Source organism: Prinia subflava, chromosome 33 (genome assembly GCF_021018805.1).
Source record: "Prinia subflava isolate CZ2003 ecotype Zambia chromosome 33, Cam_Psub_1.2, whole genome shotgun sequence".
Taxonomy (NCBI): Eukaryota; Metazoa; Chordata; class Aves; order Passeriformes; family Cisticolidae; genus Prinia; species Prinia subflava.
The window spans coordinates 194,480-211,658 of record NC_086279.1 but is presented as its reverse complement, the minus strand read 5'-3'; the positions used below and the strand labels follow the sequence as shown (position 1 = coordinate 211,658).

Below are 17,179 nucleotides of genomic sequence, written 5' to 3'. Positions count from 1 at the left end.
TGAATCTCAGTCCTTGACGTGTATTTCCGTTCCATTCCCAGGCCCTGTCCCCATTCCCAGTCCCTGTCTTCATTCCCATTATCATGCACGGTCCCTGTCTTGTATTTCCAGTACTGTATTCCCGGTCCCTGTCCCCATACCTGGTTGCTGTCCCCATTTCCAGTACCATTCCTGGTCTCGTTCCCTGTTCCCCATTCCCTGTCCCTATTCCCCATTCCCTGTCCCTGTCCCCATTCCTGGTCCCTGTCCCCATTTCTGTGTCCATGCTCGATCTCTGTCCCCATTCCCAAACCCTGTCCCCATTCCCGGTGCCATTCCTCAGGACCACCTCTCGTACAGGGCTCTGAGGGCTCCCCAGCTCGGCCGGGCTGTGGCACACGAACCCTTCAGCCCTGCTGCTGCCCTTGCCCAGCTGCACACAGCACAAGGCTTTGGGCATTTCTCACAGGCCCCAGCTGGCCACAGCAGCCCCTCCTGCCAGCACCCGCTGTGCCTCACAGCCCTCCCTGCTGCTGGGGCCATGCAGGGCACACGGGCCTGCAGGAGCCTCCTGTTCTTGGCACAGGAGCAAGGCTGCAGCTCCAGCCTTTGGGCCCTGGGCCGCAGCAGCCCAGGCAGGCCCAGCTGCAGAGCTCACAGCCCCGCGTGTGTTTCACTGGAAATCTTCTGATCCCCACATTCTCTCTGCGGCTGCTGTTTCCATCTTCCCTGTTCCGTTCCATATTCCCATCACGGGTCCCTGTTCCATTCCCTGTCCCCATTCCCGGTCCCTGTCCTTCCCACTGTCCCGCCGCCATCGCTCCGGCCCCGCAGGCACTCAAGTCACGGGGAAACCCCGCGCTGCTCCCGCTTACCAATCACAGCGCGCGATCGCGGCTAAATTTGCATAACCACGCCCTTTGGTTCCGCACCGCCCAGCACGGGCTTCAGGCATGTCCGGTCGCTGTTTTCTCCCAGCTCTCTCCCAGTGCTCCCAGTAGGAGCGCTACTGAGAGAGAAAGAGATCCCAATTCATTCTCTCTGCTCTCAGGATCGCTCCCGGTGCTGCGCGGGGCGAGGCCGCTATGGAACGCCCCCGGGGCAGAGCGCTGCTGCTTTTGGGTGTCAGCACCACCCTGGCCACGCGGGGAACGGAAGAGGAGCGGGAGGAAGAGGACTGACAGTGGAGGAAGAAGAGGAGGAAGACGAGGAAAAGGAGGAAGAGGAGCACCAGGGCTAAGCCGCAGTTACCCCGCTCGCCCGCTCAGGCCACAGCTCCCCCAACTCCGGCAGCATCGCTCCCCCCAGAACCCGCAAATGAGCAGGGAAAGGGACCTCACCTCAAATCCATCGGGAGGGTCTCCGGGTGGGGCTTTTGAGGGGGCAGAGAATGTTTGGATCTTTTAGGACCCCAAAACCGAGACGGAAATGGCCTTGGATGGGTCTTGGGGGTCCCACGTGGTGATTGCCCGGTATCGGCGGGCAGAGGGGCAATATCGGGTTTGGCAATCCCCGGGAGAGCCAGGAGGGAACGCCGGAGTCCCAGAGCAGAGAGAGCGCAGAGGGGCGATCCCAGAGCTGGGCGACCCTGGCAGCCTGGAGGAGTTGGAGGAACTTGGAGATGAGCGGGGTCCAGGCCCCCCGAGACTGAAAGAGGTGCTGACTTCTGCAGCTGCACTTGGGCAGCGGCACCATCAAACCCAATGCACTTGACCCTTGTTTTCCCCCCTAAATGAGGATTTTCCATTCCAAAACCTTGGCCTGATGGAGAAGGAGGCCACAAGGAAGAGGAAGGTGGCTGGGGAGCCCCAGGCAGTTGAGGAGGAAGTCACTGCCCGTTTCCCTCTCTCTACTGCTCCATCTCCCAGCCCAGCCTGGCCTCCGCCTGCAGGGCAACCCTGCTGCCAACGCCGTCCTGCTGGGGATGCACTGGGGGATCTCCTTCCCCTCCTCTTTGTCTCCGTGGCACAGAGACAAATCCCATCCTCTCCTTGTCCTTCCTCTCCCAGACAAGGAGCTGAGGATGGAGACCAGAGAGGACAAATTCCCACGGCAGAACCTCATGGAAGAGGCCGTTTTGAGTGGCTCCACAGTGCAGGAATCCAACGGGGAGGAGAAGCCTTGGACATCCTGCAGGAGGAGGGGCTGCAAACACCAGTCTCGGGGATCCAAGGAGGAAAGATCCACCCTGGGCCAAGGAGGTGGTTGGAGATTCAGCTGGAGCTCAGAGGTGGGGGTCCCTGAACAGCTTCAGGATGGGTAGAAGCCCCACAAATGCTCAAAATGTGAGAAGAGCTTCAAGTGGAGATGCTACCTGATCTGCCACTGGAGAATCCACACAGGGGAGCAGCCCTACGAGTGTGGGGAGTGTGGGAAGAGCTTCAGGATGAACTCTGAACTGATCAAAGACCAGATAATTTCACACCTTGGAGAGGCCCTACAAGTGTGATAAATGGAGGAAGAAATTTTGGACCAGCTTCTGTCTCCTCCTTCACCAGCAGATTCACACGGATGATAGGCCCTCCCACTGCCCCGAATGTAGGAAGGGCTTCAAACACAAGTGCACCCTCATCACCCATCAGCACATCCACACTGGGGAGAGGCCTTACAAATGTCCCCAGTGTGGGAAGAGTTTCTCACACAGCTGTAATTTGACCAGACACCAACGAGGCCACCACTAAGGAAAGTCTTCCGAGTTTCTCGAGTGCGGGAAGAGCTTGATATGCTGCTCCAGCTCAATCCCCCATGGGAGGATCCGCGCTGGATGATCCCCAGTGACCTCTCGTGGGCAGAGCCCCAGTGATCCGTGGTGCCAGTGGCATTTTGTCTCTCCACCCCTCGCCCTCTGAGGACACATATTTATAAACTAACACCAACATTACATTCATACATTTATGTTATCACCTATTTCATGCTTTGCTCTTGTTCCTCTTTGATCCCATCTCACAGTTTTCATCCTACAAAATCTCGATTCCCGGTCAGGGAACCAAAAATGTCATGGGTTGACATTAGACAAAATGCCAATGCACCCATGAGGGTATATTTTACCTAATGAACTCCTGTGAGATGTGGTCAAGAACAGAGCAGAGGAGGCCTAATACTTGAAACAGACAGACAATTTATTATATTACATAACAATGGACAATAGAAAAGGAAAGAAAAACCCAACCACCCAAAAGCAGAAGAGAAAACCTCCCAAAACACTGCTTCTCCTCCCCTCAATTTCCATTCCATACATGCTCACTCAGTTGACTCCAGCACATTACCTTCATCTACTTGCTTAATCCCTCAACAACCCTGGCTTCCTAATCCAAATCATCATCCTTTAAAATTCAGACAATCCACATTCCATCCAGGACGAGAGGAGTCTCTCTCGCACCACAGACCCCCCCCCACAGGAAACACAGGTCCACCATCCCGTGTTCCCACGTCACCCATGGCACTGCCTCGAAGAGTCTGCCAGGGTGACACCCTCCTTTCCATGTCCAGCACTCTCACTGCCGTCCATGGACCTGAACTGCAACAGGGCTCTTTTTAAGGATGTTTTGGCCAAGTACCAAAAAACCAGCCGTCTTCTCATTTTTGGGACTCAGGTCCCCCCCATTTACCCCTGGGGCCGGGGGCTCCACGAAGCAGGCCAAAACGTCTCTGGGTTTGAGCCAAAAACATCCACCCAAACACAGTCTTATTTATAGTCAGGAGGGTCCAGGGTCCGTCTATGGCTATCATTATGCAGGAAAAGTCCAGCCTAATAGGCCACTCCTCTTCATTCTGGCAATCGAAGGGGCGTCTTTCCATCTCCCATTACCCTCTTGGTCCCAGGCTGTCCTCTCTCTTCTAAAACCACCAACTATGAGAATTCAGCGTCCAGGGGTAACTCTCTTCTGCCTTAGAAAGAGTTAAAAGCTTTTATCTCCCACCACCAAGGTCAGGCACAGGCGATCGCAGGCACTGCAGTTCTCACAAGCAGCTCCAGCTCGGCACCTTCTCTCTGTGGGGGGGAGGAGAGAGACGGGACCGGGGGGGGGGGGAAGGGGGGGGAACGGGATGGGACAGGGAGGGGGACGGAAGGCACCTCCAAAGTTCTCCCTCCACCCCTCCATTCTAGATGGAAGCTGGACCAGCTCCACTCCAGCTCCCTCTGTTCCCCACCCCGAGGCCCACCTTGCTCAGCCAGGCCCACCTTGCTCCCCTCCCCCACCCGGCCTAGCCAGGCCTGGGCAGGGGAAGAGGAGAAGACGCTCCCTCTCCGAAAGCAGAGCAGGGAAAGAGGGAGTCCTGCTGGGAAATCCGGCTTTTAACCCCTCGTGTCCTCAGAGGCGTGTCCAACCTCTTAGTGGCCAACAAAGGTGCCAATACTCAGACCTAAGGACTGATTGGTTTGACCACTACTTCCAAAAAAAACTCACTTCCCTTCAAACCACGACACCCGTGTTGGGAAGACACCTGGCTGGGGCTGGCACATCCCTGTGGGCACCTGAACACATCCACAGACTAACATCTGAAATCCATTGCAGACAGTGCATTTGTCAACTTCTGACCGCAGAAAAGTCTCACTTTTTGCTTCTTCTGGTTGCATCAAGCAAAGTTGAATGGCCTTGGAGTACTTCTCCAACATAAATCTATCATTTCAATTCTCTCTGGCCCATGGGCATCTTCCACAGCAAACAGGGAGAGACTGGGTCAAAACTGACGATTGTGGAGATCGTGGGGTGGAAACTCTCCAAAAAAGGTTCTTCCCACCCACCCAAGCACGTGGATGTTTTGCCGGCAGGGACATGTAAATCCTTTTGTTTTTTCCTTGAACAAAAAGGTTTCTGTTCAGCCCTTTGAAAGCCCTGAAATTGGGGTAAAAAAAAGGTGTTGAACTAAGGCATGGATGGGGACATGTGGGGACATGGGTGGAGACATCAGAGACATGGATGGGGACATGATTTGGGACAGCATCAATGCTACCATCTGTGCCACCACAGTGCCACCAGCACCTTCATCTCAGCCACGGCAAAGCACTTCTCACTGCATTTCCTTCAACCACGGCCCCACTGTCAACACCGTGCTGTCCTAGCCAATTGTCACCTCCCACCAGAGTGGGATGGGGAACTTCTTCAGCTGAGTATAAGTAGTCCAGAAGTGAGTGACAGCCACTAGTGGGTCCTAAGGCCACCTCATTCTGGGGGCTCCAGCTGCCCCTGGGGAGAGGCTGGGGACAGGGCAAGGGTCAGTGTCACCCACGGGGTCACGTGACCCTGCGCTGGGTGTGACTGGAAGCATTCTGGTGGCAGCATTCCCACAGGTGTGGTGACATTGTCCCCTGATGTGTGTCCTGCTGCCATCGTGTCCCCTCCCTCGGCAGGTCCCCATGCCCTACCATGGCTCCCTGTCATCCCTCTGTGTGTCCCTGTCCTGTCCTGTGTTTCTCTGTCCCTCCTGTGAATCTCTGTCCCCATCTCTCATATGTATCTCTGTGCCTCTCCCTGTGTCCCTGTCCCCTGCCAGTGGTGGGGCCAAAGAACTCGAGGTCCTGGAGCCGTGTCTCTCAGGATTTTCCTGTGGCTGCTCCTGGTGCTGAGCATCTTCACCTGTTCCATCTCAGGTAGGGACATTCCATTACACCCTATGACACTCCACGACATCCCATGACACCCTTTGTCCACTCATTTCAGGTCATTTCCCCCCATTTTGGGTACTTTCTCCCTGTTTTGGGTCCCTTCTCCCTATTTTCTGGGTTTTTTCCTCCCCATTTTGGGTCTTTTCCCTCATTTCCTATTCTCTTCCCACATTTTGGGTGCCTTCCCCTTGACTTTGCCACATTTTTGGGTGCACCCTCTACCTCCAACCCTCACTCCCCACACACCCCCTGTTCCCCCAGGCATGTCCCCAGCTGTGTCCCCAACTGTCCCCCTGTACCACATGGACTCGGTGCTCGCCATCCTAGATGCCATCAAGTACCCAGGCCAGGACTGTGGATCTCTTGCAGGAGATCCAGAACAGGCCCAGCTCCCAGAGGACACCAGTAGCCTGGGGTCTTGGGTTGGTGGCCTGGTGGGGTTGGTGGGAGGGGGTTTGAGGTCATCTTGGGACTGACCATGGGTCTTGTCCACTCTGTAGTGAGAAGTAGCCCCAGCCAGGGTGCCTGGGATGGACGGTGGCAATGAGAGGTTGGATCCTGGTCCAGATGGACAGCAGAGCCATGGATCCCACTCTGGATGGACACTGGTCTGGAGGGACACCAGACCATGGACCTCACTCTAGATGGACACTTGTCACAGATGACATGAAAAGAACTGCACGAGGACACCCTGGCGAGCAAAGCAGGAAAAGAGACGATTTTATTTAGAAAACTCAATTTTACACATTTCTTATGGTGCCTGTGGATTGGAGGATGAAATTCCACCTCTCAAACCACATTGGTCATGCCAACTGTCAAGCAACCTGCTCCTCCTACCTAAAAATATGCAATGAAGGACAGTTAGCAAAACACGGCTATTGTTTATAGTATAATGTGTGATAAAGTAAAAATTCTGACTCCAGTATGAAGAACATATCTCTGAGATTGGCAGAGAATAGTTGTTAATCCTGCTTCACCTTAGTATAACAACCTAACCGCATATTGCTCCAATTAGACACAGGTAAAAAATGGATTTAGTAGATTGAACAAAACCATTAGAATGCTCCCACCAAGAGTCTTTTTGATTTGTAGAGACCATGCATGGCCTGCAATTCCGAGCAATGCCTTTAGTGGACCATGTTACTTAAAGAAACTAACCATGTTCAAACCCAGTTTACAACAGCTATTAGCTATCAAAAGAAATTCAACTCGAACAATAAAGAGGAGAGATATAGAGCAGTTTAGATTGTTGAGATAAAGTAGAATTATGAGATCCACATTCAGTATTCATAGCTTCTATCTTTACTCCTAGTGTAGCCTCATCTCAAGCTTTAACACAATTGAAAAGGCTAGCTTGTTGGTCAGAGAAGCAAATAAATATCACATCACAGATTTTAAGTGAATTGACCACTGATGTAAACAGCATTAGACATGCAATTTTGCAAAACTGTGCAGCTATTGATTTTTTTTTTTATTGGCTCAAAGACATAGATGTGAAAATTTTGAAGAGACGTGTTGTATGAATCTTTGTGATCATTCTGAGTCAATTCACAAAAGCCTAAGTCAGTTAAAAGAGAACATGAAAAATTGACAGTTGGGAATTCACCTTTTTTCTCCTGGCTAAAAAGTACGAAAATAGTTTCTTGAATAGTTGAAAGTAAGTATCATAGTGCTTGTAGTAATTTTAGTTGTGCTGACCATTATTCCTTGTATTTTGAAGTGTGTAGTTAATATAGCTGAGAATGCTGTTAAGAGAGTCTAGATTGCTCAAAGAAAAGAAAAAAAAATGTAGAAGAGAATTTTCTGCAAGAACAAAGACGTGAATGTGAGCAATCCAACTCCGGCCTACGTGCAAGGTTCATCATACTTGGAGATGTGAACAATCTAAGCGTACGTGTGAGAATCAGTGAATTTGAATAAATAAGCAGTTGGGCCAAGAACTTGCAAAGCTGTGAGAAAAAGAAGTGATGTGAGAAAGAAGTCCCAGATGCATAAATAGATAAAAAGTAACATACGGAAGTTTGCAAAACCACTGTGTGCACAATATATATTAAACCAATCACTGCAAGCAGAGACACGTGTGCTTTTAAGGCTTGACCAATTATAAAGCACCATGTAACGTGTGATTAGTGCCTTAAAAAGTATAAAAGTGTATAGAACTTTGTAACAAACAGCTTCACTTGATCATATTGATCATGGCGTGATGTCCCATTCTTGATCTCCTGCAATAGCCCAGCAGAGGAGCCACACCGGGGAGAGGCCTGACGAGTGTGGGGAGTGTGGGAAGAGCTTCACCCGGAAGCTAGGACCTGATCTTCCACCAGAGGAGCCACACCAGGGAGAGGCCCTACGAATGTGATCAATGCAGGAAATGGTTTCATACCAGCTCCAATCGCCTCAAGCACCAGCAGATTCACATGGATGAGAGGCCCTCCCACTGCCCCTGCTGTGGGAAGGGCTTCATCTGCAATTTTATCTTCATTACTCACCAACGCATCCACACCAGGGAGAGGTCCTATGAGTGTCCCAAGTGTGGGAAGAGCTTCTCAGACAGCTCAACCTTGACCAGACACCAATGAGGCCACCAGTAAGGGAAGCCCTGCGAGTGCCGCCAGTGCAGGAAGAGCTTTGTGCACTACTCCAGCTCCATCTCCCATGGGAGGACCCACGCTGGATGATCCCCAGTGACCCCCGGTGGGCAGAGTTCTGGTGATCCGTGTTCGGAAGACCCCTGGCTGGGGGCTCCACATCCTTCTGGCTCCCTATGGGCACCTGGAAACACCCCCAGACCAACATCAGAAATTCATCATGGAGAGCAGATTTGTCAATTTCTGGCCCAGAAGAATCTCACTTTGTGAATCTTCTGGTTGCATAAAGCAACGCTACATGGCCTTAAAGGTCTTCTCCAAGAGTAATCCATTGTTTCTATTCTCTCTGGCCCATGTCATCTTTCACAGCAAAGGAGGATTGACTGGGTCAAAACCCACGACTGTGGAGACAGTGGGGCAGAAACCACTCCAAAAAGGGTTCTTCCCACCCACCCAAGCACGTGCATGCTGTGCTGGAAGGAACACGTAAACCCTTTTGTTTTGGCCTTGAAACGAAAAGGTTGTTGTTCATCCCTTTGAAAGCCCTGAAATTGGGGTAAAAATAAAGATGTTGAACTAAAGCATGGATGAGGACATATGGGGGACAATGATATAGATGGGGCCGTGGGAGACATGGATATGGATGGTGACATGGAGGGATGTGGACCTGGGTGGGGACACAGAGATGGATGGGGCCATGGACATCGATGGGGACACAGATGGGGACATAAACAGGAACAGCATCAATGCCACCATCTGTGTCACCACAGTGCCACCAGCACTTTTATGTTGGTGTTGCAAAGCACAGCCCGATGCAGTTCCTTCCACTACATCCCCACTGTCACCACCACAGTGTCCCAGCTGAATGTCACATCCCCCCAGAGCGGGATGGGGATCTTTTTCAGCTGGTGACAAGTGGCCCGGAAGTGAGTGACAGCCACCAGGGTGTCCCAGGGCCACTGTGCTCAGGGGACCTCAACCACTTCTGGGGACAGGCTGGGGACAGGGCAAGGCTCAGTTTCACCCATGGGGTCACGTGGCCTCCTGCTGGGTGTCACCAGAGGCATTCTGGTGGGAGCATCCTTGCAGGTGTGGCGACATTGTCCCCTGATGTGTGTCCTGGTGGCATTGTGTCCCCTCCCTCTGTGTGTCCCCTTCCCTCACCATGGATCCCTGTCACCCCTCTGTGTGTTCCTGTCTTGCCCCACATATCCCTCTCCCCCCTGTGAGTCCCTGTCCTCATCTCCCCTATGTGTCCCCGTCCCCTTCTGTGTGTCCCTGTCTCCTGCCCCCAGCGGAGCCTAAGTCCCCAGGGTCTCAGGGCTGTTTCCTGCAGGGTGTCCCTGTGTTCTTCACGATGTCACCATGTCCCTCAGGATGTTTCCTCTGGCTGCTCCTGGCACTGAGCATCTGCACCCACCCCACCACAGGTAGGGACATACCACAACACTGTGGGACACCCTGTGAAACCCCACAACACTTTTTGTCCTCTGATTTTGGGTCCTTTCCCCCACCCCAATTTTTGGTCCTTTCTCCATTTAGGGTCCCACATCAAACCACCCCATAACCCCCCCAAATTCATCACCTACAACATCTACACACCCCCACGGGACCCCCCAGGCACTTGGCTGGTGATATCGAGCTGCAGGATCCACAGGGTATCTCCAAGGGTGGCCCCTGCTGCTCTCTCCTGCAGCACCTGCCACGACAGGTCCTGCATGGTGGCCATGACTGTGACCCCAAAAATTCATCATGGATCCCAAAAATGCATCAGGGATCCCAGAAATGCAAAAACTCCATCAGGAATCCCCCAGGACAGGTCCTGCATGGTGACCGGGACTGGGGATTCCAAAAACGCCAAAATTTCATTAGAGATCCCAAAAACCCACCAGGGATCACAAAATCCCGTGTCAGGGATAATCCTGGGGTGTCCTTTAACAAGTTGAGGACAATCTAGGAGTGTCTCCCCCTCCTCTCCCGGTATTTCCCATACTCCTCCCAGCTTGGGGACTTTTGGGGACACCCTTCCTCAGCCTACGATCCCACCTGGGATGTTGGGGACATCCCAGGGTGACCCTGAACAAGTTAGGGACGATCCTGTGGTGTCCTCCCTCACCCTCCCCACCTTGGGGACATTGGGACCCCATCACCCAGGTGCCACTTCTGCAGGTCCCTGGCGAGCCGCACGGCCACAGCCAGGCTGATGCCTGAGGAGCAGCCGGTGACAAGGACCAGTGTGGGCCAGGGCAAGGGTCAAGCTGTCACCTTCCCCTGTGGTGGTGTGGGTTTTTGCTTTGAGTCTTCAGGCTAGCTTTCTATTTCATTTGTGTGTTATGATTTAAATCATACATGCCATTATGTGTCAATTCTCTGTATCCCTGCCTCTGTTGCTAGAACCTTCCTTGCCAATCTTCCCTCACTTGATATATCATTTGCTGTTTTATATCATTACACTGCTTCTGCTATTCCCATTAGATTTAGTTCTGTATCACCCGCCTTAGACTCCTCCCTGAGTGCATTCTCATTGGTTGTTTGCTTTGTATTGCCTGTGTATAAAATCCATGGCGGGACACGTGCTCCCGGTCCTTGGGGTTCAGCTTTTAGTTTTTATTCTTCAGTTGCACCTTTAATAAATCTCCTCAGTTTACCCCAAGACCCGTCTCGCCTCTGCTTCATCTCTGCGCCCCAAAAGCAACCACTGAGATCATCGAAGTTCCTGAGCAGGGAGAAGGAGTCTCCCTGGGGGGATTGTGTCGCACCCCAATGCTGCCTTGTGCATCCTGGGAAACGCACACCGCAACATTCCCCCACTGTGCAAAGGTTTTTAATGAGATCAGCACTCACGTGGCACCAGGATTGGGGTCAGGATGGGGAGGGAGGACAAAGTGGGGTGACACCACAGGATGTCCCCAACAAGGGAGGGACAAAGGGAGAACCCCCCCTCGGCTGCTTCGAGGGGTGGCAGAGATTTGGGGACATTCCTGGGGACAGCACAAAGTGTGGGGTTGCCCCCCCCTTCACCTAGGGACCCTAAATCCGCCCTTTCCCCACCCCAGTGGGCTTTGGGGACCCCAAATCTTTCCTACCCTGAGTGGCCAGAGCAAGCTCTGAGCTCCAGGACCGGACACTGGGACCACCCGGACTGGGCTCTGAGCTCAGGGACCGAGCACCAGGAACCCCTGGGTACCTACCGGAGACCCCTTGGGCTCATTCCAAGCACTGACACTTTCAGTGTTGCTCTTCCCTGAGATTCACCTCGGGGTTGCTGGTCCCCAAGGTATGTAAGGTTTTCAAGCTTTTCTTGCTCGAAAGGTCCCGTGCCAGAGCCAAAGAAGACAAACTGAGTCTGCCAGTCTTCCAAGGTTGTTTATTCTTTCATTATCTCTCAGTTCTTTCTCAGCTCTGCCAGGTGTCTCCAGCAGAGCAGGACATGCAGCAGACTGGGTGGATCAGAGGGTCCTGGAGTTTATGTATGGTCTCCCTGACCCAACCACTGTCCAAAATGTACTTTTTACTTACAAAATTTTACCAATACTTACTACCTGTGTTAACATGTCATTTCTACTCTAAACCAATCCTTGAGATCCAACTCAGCAGCAAATGGGGGAAGAGAGGAAGAACAAGGAGGAGGGGACCACTCCCCAGTTCCTCCATCTTGTCTCTTCAAACCCATATACTAAAAATCCTAGATTCTACATTTACATTCTGTGATTAACTAACTACTACTTCTTTCAAATTCTCTTGGCTTGTGATTCTTTATACAATGTGGACATTCACTCCCAGGGATCAAAAGCAGTGTCTTCCTAGACTCTGTGTGAGGCTGGCTGACCCCCTTGTGCAGATCTCAGACCCCCCTGTCCGGTCTCCAAACCTTCAGGGTGGCCAGAGGGATGTCCTGAACTCTGACAGACACCAGAGCCCAGACTCACCACGTTCTGGTACTGAAAAGAACAGGGCATATGCCTTTATTAATATTCAGCTCTTCATTAAAGTGATCAGTTCATTATTAAAGTCATCAGCAGGATTGCAGAGTCCAATCGGAGTTTTCCACACTGCTGCAGCCATCTGAAGGAACAAGTGCTGTCCCAGTGGATGCTGAGTCCTTGTTCCCATAGAAACAGCTGGCAGCTCTCTCTGGTCAACCATCAGAAGGCAGGGCAGAGGCAGTCAGTTCTTTCCTCTCAGAGAAAAGATTCAAGAGTTTCCAATTCCCTGCTTAAGTTGCTTCAGCTGGCTGGTTCCATTCCATCCAAACTCCTCAAAGGTTATGGTGAATCTTCAAACCAGGTCAGGGGGTGCATCCACTTCGTGCTCGGCCAGGGCATGATCTAATTCTCCTCTGATGCCTCTAGCTTCTTGTCCTGGGGTGCAGTTTCCCTAAAAAAAATCCTCCCAGGATCCACCAGGGTGGTTTTATTTGCATATACATATGCATATGCATTTGTCCTGGTCGTAGCCCGAGGTTACTCTTGCCGAATGAGGTAGTTACAAAGGACAATAGGGCTATCTAGGTGTGGGCAGCTTCTTTTCACATTTCAATTAGGTAGGGAAAAGTTGCCAGGCAACTTTCCTTCAGGGCAGCTCTCCCTACTCAGATTGGCTGGGGTGTGGGGGGGTTACTCTAGCCAGGAAAGGGTCAGTTGTGGGGTGGGTTGTTTTTAGTTTGTTTGTTTGTTGGTTGGTTTTTTTGTGTTTTTTTTCCTTTCGTTCCTAACAGTACCAAACACTGTGGACCCCCAGGATCCCTCCCAGGACTCCCCTCATGGTCCCGGAATGACCCCTCGGGCCCCACAGCCTGGCAAGTACCAAGCCCTGCAGAGGAGTCCCCATGCCCCACCCCACCCCAAAAATCATCCCCAGGGAACAAATTTGGGATATGTAGAGACACACGAGAGTGGCAAGAGGACAGAGACTCCAGCAAGGGTGAATTGGGGGGTCCTGGAGGGATTTCAAGGGTCCTAAGGGGTTTGGGGGATGAGATCCCAAAACTTTAGGGGAGTCACAAACACTTCAGGAAGGTTCCCAAGCTCAAGGTGGAAACTTGAGTCCCGGAGTTTGGGCTTGGGAGAGGGGTGGACCTGAAACTGGGAGGGGTCCCGAAGCCCCCGGCCCATCCATGGGAGGGCTCACAGGGCTGCCCACAAAGCATGGCACAGGAATGGCGGAAATATTTGCATAAACCTGCCCATGAGACCACTAAAATCCTGCTGAATGGACATTTGCATAACCACTGTTATAAATGCCAATCCAATATTCCAATTTTAAAATATGATTTGGTTTACTGAAAAACCAAATTACAGAATTTCGGTAAAAACCCCCAGCAGAGTTACTTTGATGATATACCCGGGATCGTCAACAGGAGAACTGGGACACAGCCTCTAGCGCACTGCAGCCCCCCAGAAGGTCACAAATTGGCCTCATTTGGGGCTCAGGTTCTACACACTTTATTTTTTTTCCCCTGTCCCAAGGCTTCCCCACAGTCTCTTTGTTCCCAGGACTGGTTATTCGAATTCATTGTAGTCTGGTCTGGTGAAAAGATTCTCCTCTGGTAGGGAGAGGTGCCAATTTCAGGCTTCCTGTGGGTGAATGGAAACCGAGGTTTGTGAATGGAAAGCGTTCTTCTCCAGAGATCGAAATGAAGATTGCTGATGACGATTCTGATGGCTCAGCGGTGCACAGGAGGAAGGACTGATTGCTTATCTTAATGTGTCCTCCTTTCTGATGCCAATGACGGAGCCCGGGGTTTCCCGACGATTCTTTGTCTTTTCCTAAGTGGTAATTCTAGGGTGGTGCCTGTCTTGGGATTAGTAAATTCCAAGGCTGGCTGGAACTAAGGTTACGTTTTCATATAACATATTTACAGTGGTTACTTATGATTTTTAACATATCATAATCCATAAGAACACGAATTAACATTCCATATTTATTACACCACGCCTACAAATACACCAAAAAGGTGGCCTGAGGCTTTTCTTACCATCCACCAATCACAGAGTGCTCTCGCTCCTGGATTTCCATAACTACCCCCTATGGCTTGGCCCCACCCAGCACCAGCTGTGGCTGTATCCAGGCGCTGTTTTCTCCCAGTGCTCCCAGTAAGAGGCATACTGGGAGAGAAGGTGTTCCCAGTTCCTTCCCTGGGCTCTCAGGATCGCTCCCAGTGCTCTAAGGATCGCTATTGGTGCTTCCAGTATCGCTCCCGGACCACGCGGGATGGGGCAATTTTGGAACCCTTCCAGGGCAGAGCGCGGCTGCTTTTGGGTGTTGGCACTGCCTGGGCTGGGCTGGGAGCTGAGGAGGAGCAGGAGGAAGAGGAGGGAAAGAGAAGGAGGACAAGGAAAGGGAAAGGGAAAGGGAAAGAGAAAGAGAGGAGCAGCAGGAAGAGGAGGAGCAGGAAGAGGAGGGACAGAGGAGGAGGAGGAGAGGCAGGAGGAAGAGGAGGAGCACCAGCAGGACCAGCACAGGGTTCCCCTGCTCATCCGCTCAGGCTGCAGCTCCCCCGGCTCTGGCAGCATCGCCTCCCCGGAACCCGCAGGTGAGCAGGGAGGGGGACCTTGCCCTAAATCCATCGGGGGAGTGTCCAGGAGGGTTTTTGTGTGGGACAAGGTATGTTTGGATCTTGCAGGACCCCAAAGCTGAACCGGAAATGGCCCTGGAGGGATCTTCGGGGATTCCATGTGGCGATTGCCCGGTACTGGTGGGTAGAGAGGCAATATCAGGTTTGGGGATCCCCGGGAGAGCCGGGGGGGAATGCGGGAGCCCCGGAGCAGGGAGAGCGCAGAGGGGTGATCCCCAAGCTGGGGCCCCCTGGCAGCTTGGAGGGGGTGGGGAGCTGGGACATGAGCAGAGTCTGAAACCCCCCCAAGGCTGAAGAGGGTTCTGATTTCTGCAGCCACACTTGGGCAGAGGGACCATCAAATCCAACAAGTACAGAATTTCTTGTCCCCTCCAAACCAAGGTTTCTCATTTCAAAACCTTGGCCTGATGGAGGAGAAGGTCGCGAGGAAGAGGAAGATATCCTGGGAGCCCGAGGCAGTTGAGGAGGAAGTCACTGCCCCTTTCCCTCTCTCTCCTGCTCCATCTCCCAGTCCAGCCTGGTTGTCACAAGCCAAAGGATGGTTGTGATGGTTCGTTTTGATTTCAGAGTGCAAAAAGAGGCAATGAGAACTTAGTTCAAGTAAAATCAATTGTATCTTTATTGATACACACAACTATGCGATAGAAGAGAAGGGAATGAAAGAGAGAAAGAAAAGAGGAAAAGGGGGGTCATAGCTACCGACTGACAGATGCAAGTCCTCGTGACGCTCCTTGTGACGCTGGAGCCCAAGACCACCTTCGCAGTCCTCATAGTGCATGCCACTAGACTGTCGTGTCTGTCGAGGAGGGCCCCAAAGAGCCTGCTCTCTGGGGGTGATTATTATAGTTCTTTTTGGAGGCTAAGGGCAACATGCCAGCAAGGAGGAGGGTCTCGTGGGCATCGCAGGTGTTGGCTTCACAATAGAAGGGGTGGTTGCCCGATCCTTGACAGCAAGTACGGTCGATACAGAAAATGCAAATACCCCTCCGCAAACACAGCCCAGGAACCGTAACAGCCCCCATTGTTTCATGCACAGGTCTCTGAGGAGGGCGTTTTGGTCCAATGGGTGCACCTGCAGGGAGAAACTTGAGTCCCACCTCGATCAGGCCAGAATTCCTGTGCTGCGACCCAGGGTCCGTGGGGGTCTCGGCTTCTGACAGTCATGAGGCAGATGAGGGGCCTTTTTTGACCGACTCTTACACTGGCCCCCAGCTGAAGGACAACCCCACTGCCAACGCCGTCCTGCCAGGGATGCACTAGGGGATCTCCTTCTCCTTCCCTGTGGTGTGGAGACAAATCCCATCCTCTCCTTGCCCTTCCTCCTCCAGAAAAGGAGCTGAGGATGGAGACCAGGGAGGAGAAATTCCCACAGCAGAACCTCATGGAAGAGGCTGTTGTGAGCAACTCCACGGTGCAGGAATCCAACGGGGAGGAAAATCCCTGGAGATCCTCCATGAGGAGGGGCTGCAAATGCAGATCTTGGGATCCAAGGAGGAAAGATGCACCCTTGGCCAGGGATGTGGCTGGAGATGCTTCCAGAGCTTGGAGCTGGGGCTCCATGAGCAGCTTCATGATGGGGAGAAGCCCCAGAAGTGCTCTAAATGTGGAGAGAGCTTCAGCCAGGGATCCAACCTGATCCGTCTCTGGGGAATCCACACCGGGGAACAGCTCTACGGGTGTAGGGGGTGTCAGAAGAGATTCAGGTCAAGCTCCTCCCTGATCATCCACCAGAGGAACCACACTGGGGAGAGGCCCTACGAGTGTGATAAATGTGGGAAGAGGTCTCAGAGCAGCTCCCATCTCCTCAAGCACCAGCAGATTCACATGGATGAGAGGCCCTTTTGCTACCCCGACTGCGGAATATGCTTCAAGGAAAACTCCACCCTCACCAGACACATCCACACCGGGGAGAGGTCCAATGAGTGTCCTGAGTGTGGGCAGAGCTCCAGCCAGATCAGCACCCGCATTGTCCATCAAAGGATCCACATGGGGGAACACCCCTATGAGTGTCCTGTATGTGGGAAGAGCTTCATCCAGATCTCCCACCTGACTGTCCACCAGAGAAACCACACTGGGGAGAGGCCCTATGAGTGTGACCAATGCAGGAAGAGGTTTCTGACCAGCTCCTTATTTCTCCTCAAGCACCAGTGGATTCACACATGAGAGAGGCCCCTCCTCTGCCCTGACTGAGGAATGGGCTTCAAGCACAACTCCGTTCTTGTCAGCCACCAGTGCATCCACACCAGGGAGAGGCCCTACGAGTATCATAAATGCAAGAAGGTGTTTCAGAGCAGCTCCAGTCTCCTCCTGCACCAGTGGATTCACACGGACAAGAGGTGGTTCCACTGCCCCGACAGTGGGATGGGTTTCAAGCAACACTTCTACCTCATTCTCTACTGCTCCAGCCACTGGGGAGAGGCCCTATGA

The 17,179-nt window shown here is 52.5% G+C and overlaps 1 protein-coding gene and 1 long non-coding RNA gene across 2 annotated transcripts; one reads left to right on the top strand and one right to left on the bottom strand.

Moving 5' to 3' along the window:
- Positions 1 to 3,077: 3,077 nt before the first annotated feature.
- On the bottom strand, positions 3,078 to 5,491 carry LOC134563119 (uncharacterized). The gene is made up of 2 exons (XR_010083322.1): positions 4,144 to 5,491; positions 3,078 to 3,867 (listed from the first exon to the last, which is right to left on the bottom strand). It is a non-coding gene; the product is annotated as an uncharacterized LOC134563119 (long non-coding RNA).
- A 10,731-nt stretch (positions 5,492 to 16,222) lies between these two features.
- On the top strand, positions 16,223 to 17,179 carry LOC134563047 (zinc finger protein 329-like). The gene is made up of 2 exons (XM_063420822.1): positions 16,223 to 16,842; positions 16,978 to 17,179. Exons 1-2 carry the CDS (start codon positions 16,223 to 16,225, stop codon positions 17,177 to 17,179), a joined length of 822 nt encoding a protein of 273 aa, XP_063276892.1.

What these genes read in the sequence shown, in the direction of transcription:
- LOC134563047 (XM_063420822.1), top strand. Translation starts at nt 16,223, where the DNA reads ATGCAGATCTTGGGATCCAAGGAGGAAAGATGCACCCTTGGCCAGGGA. An exon ending in ACTGGGGAGAGGCCCTATGA is followed by an intron (nt 16,843 to 16,977) that starts GTGTGACCAATG and finishes CGTTCTTGTCAG; the next exon opens with CCACCAGTGCATCCACACCA.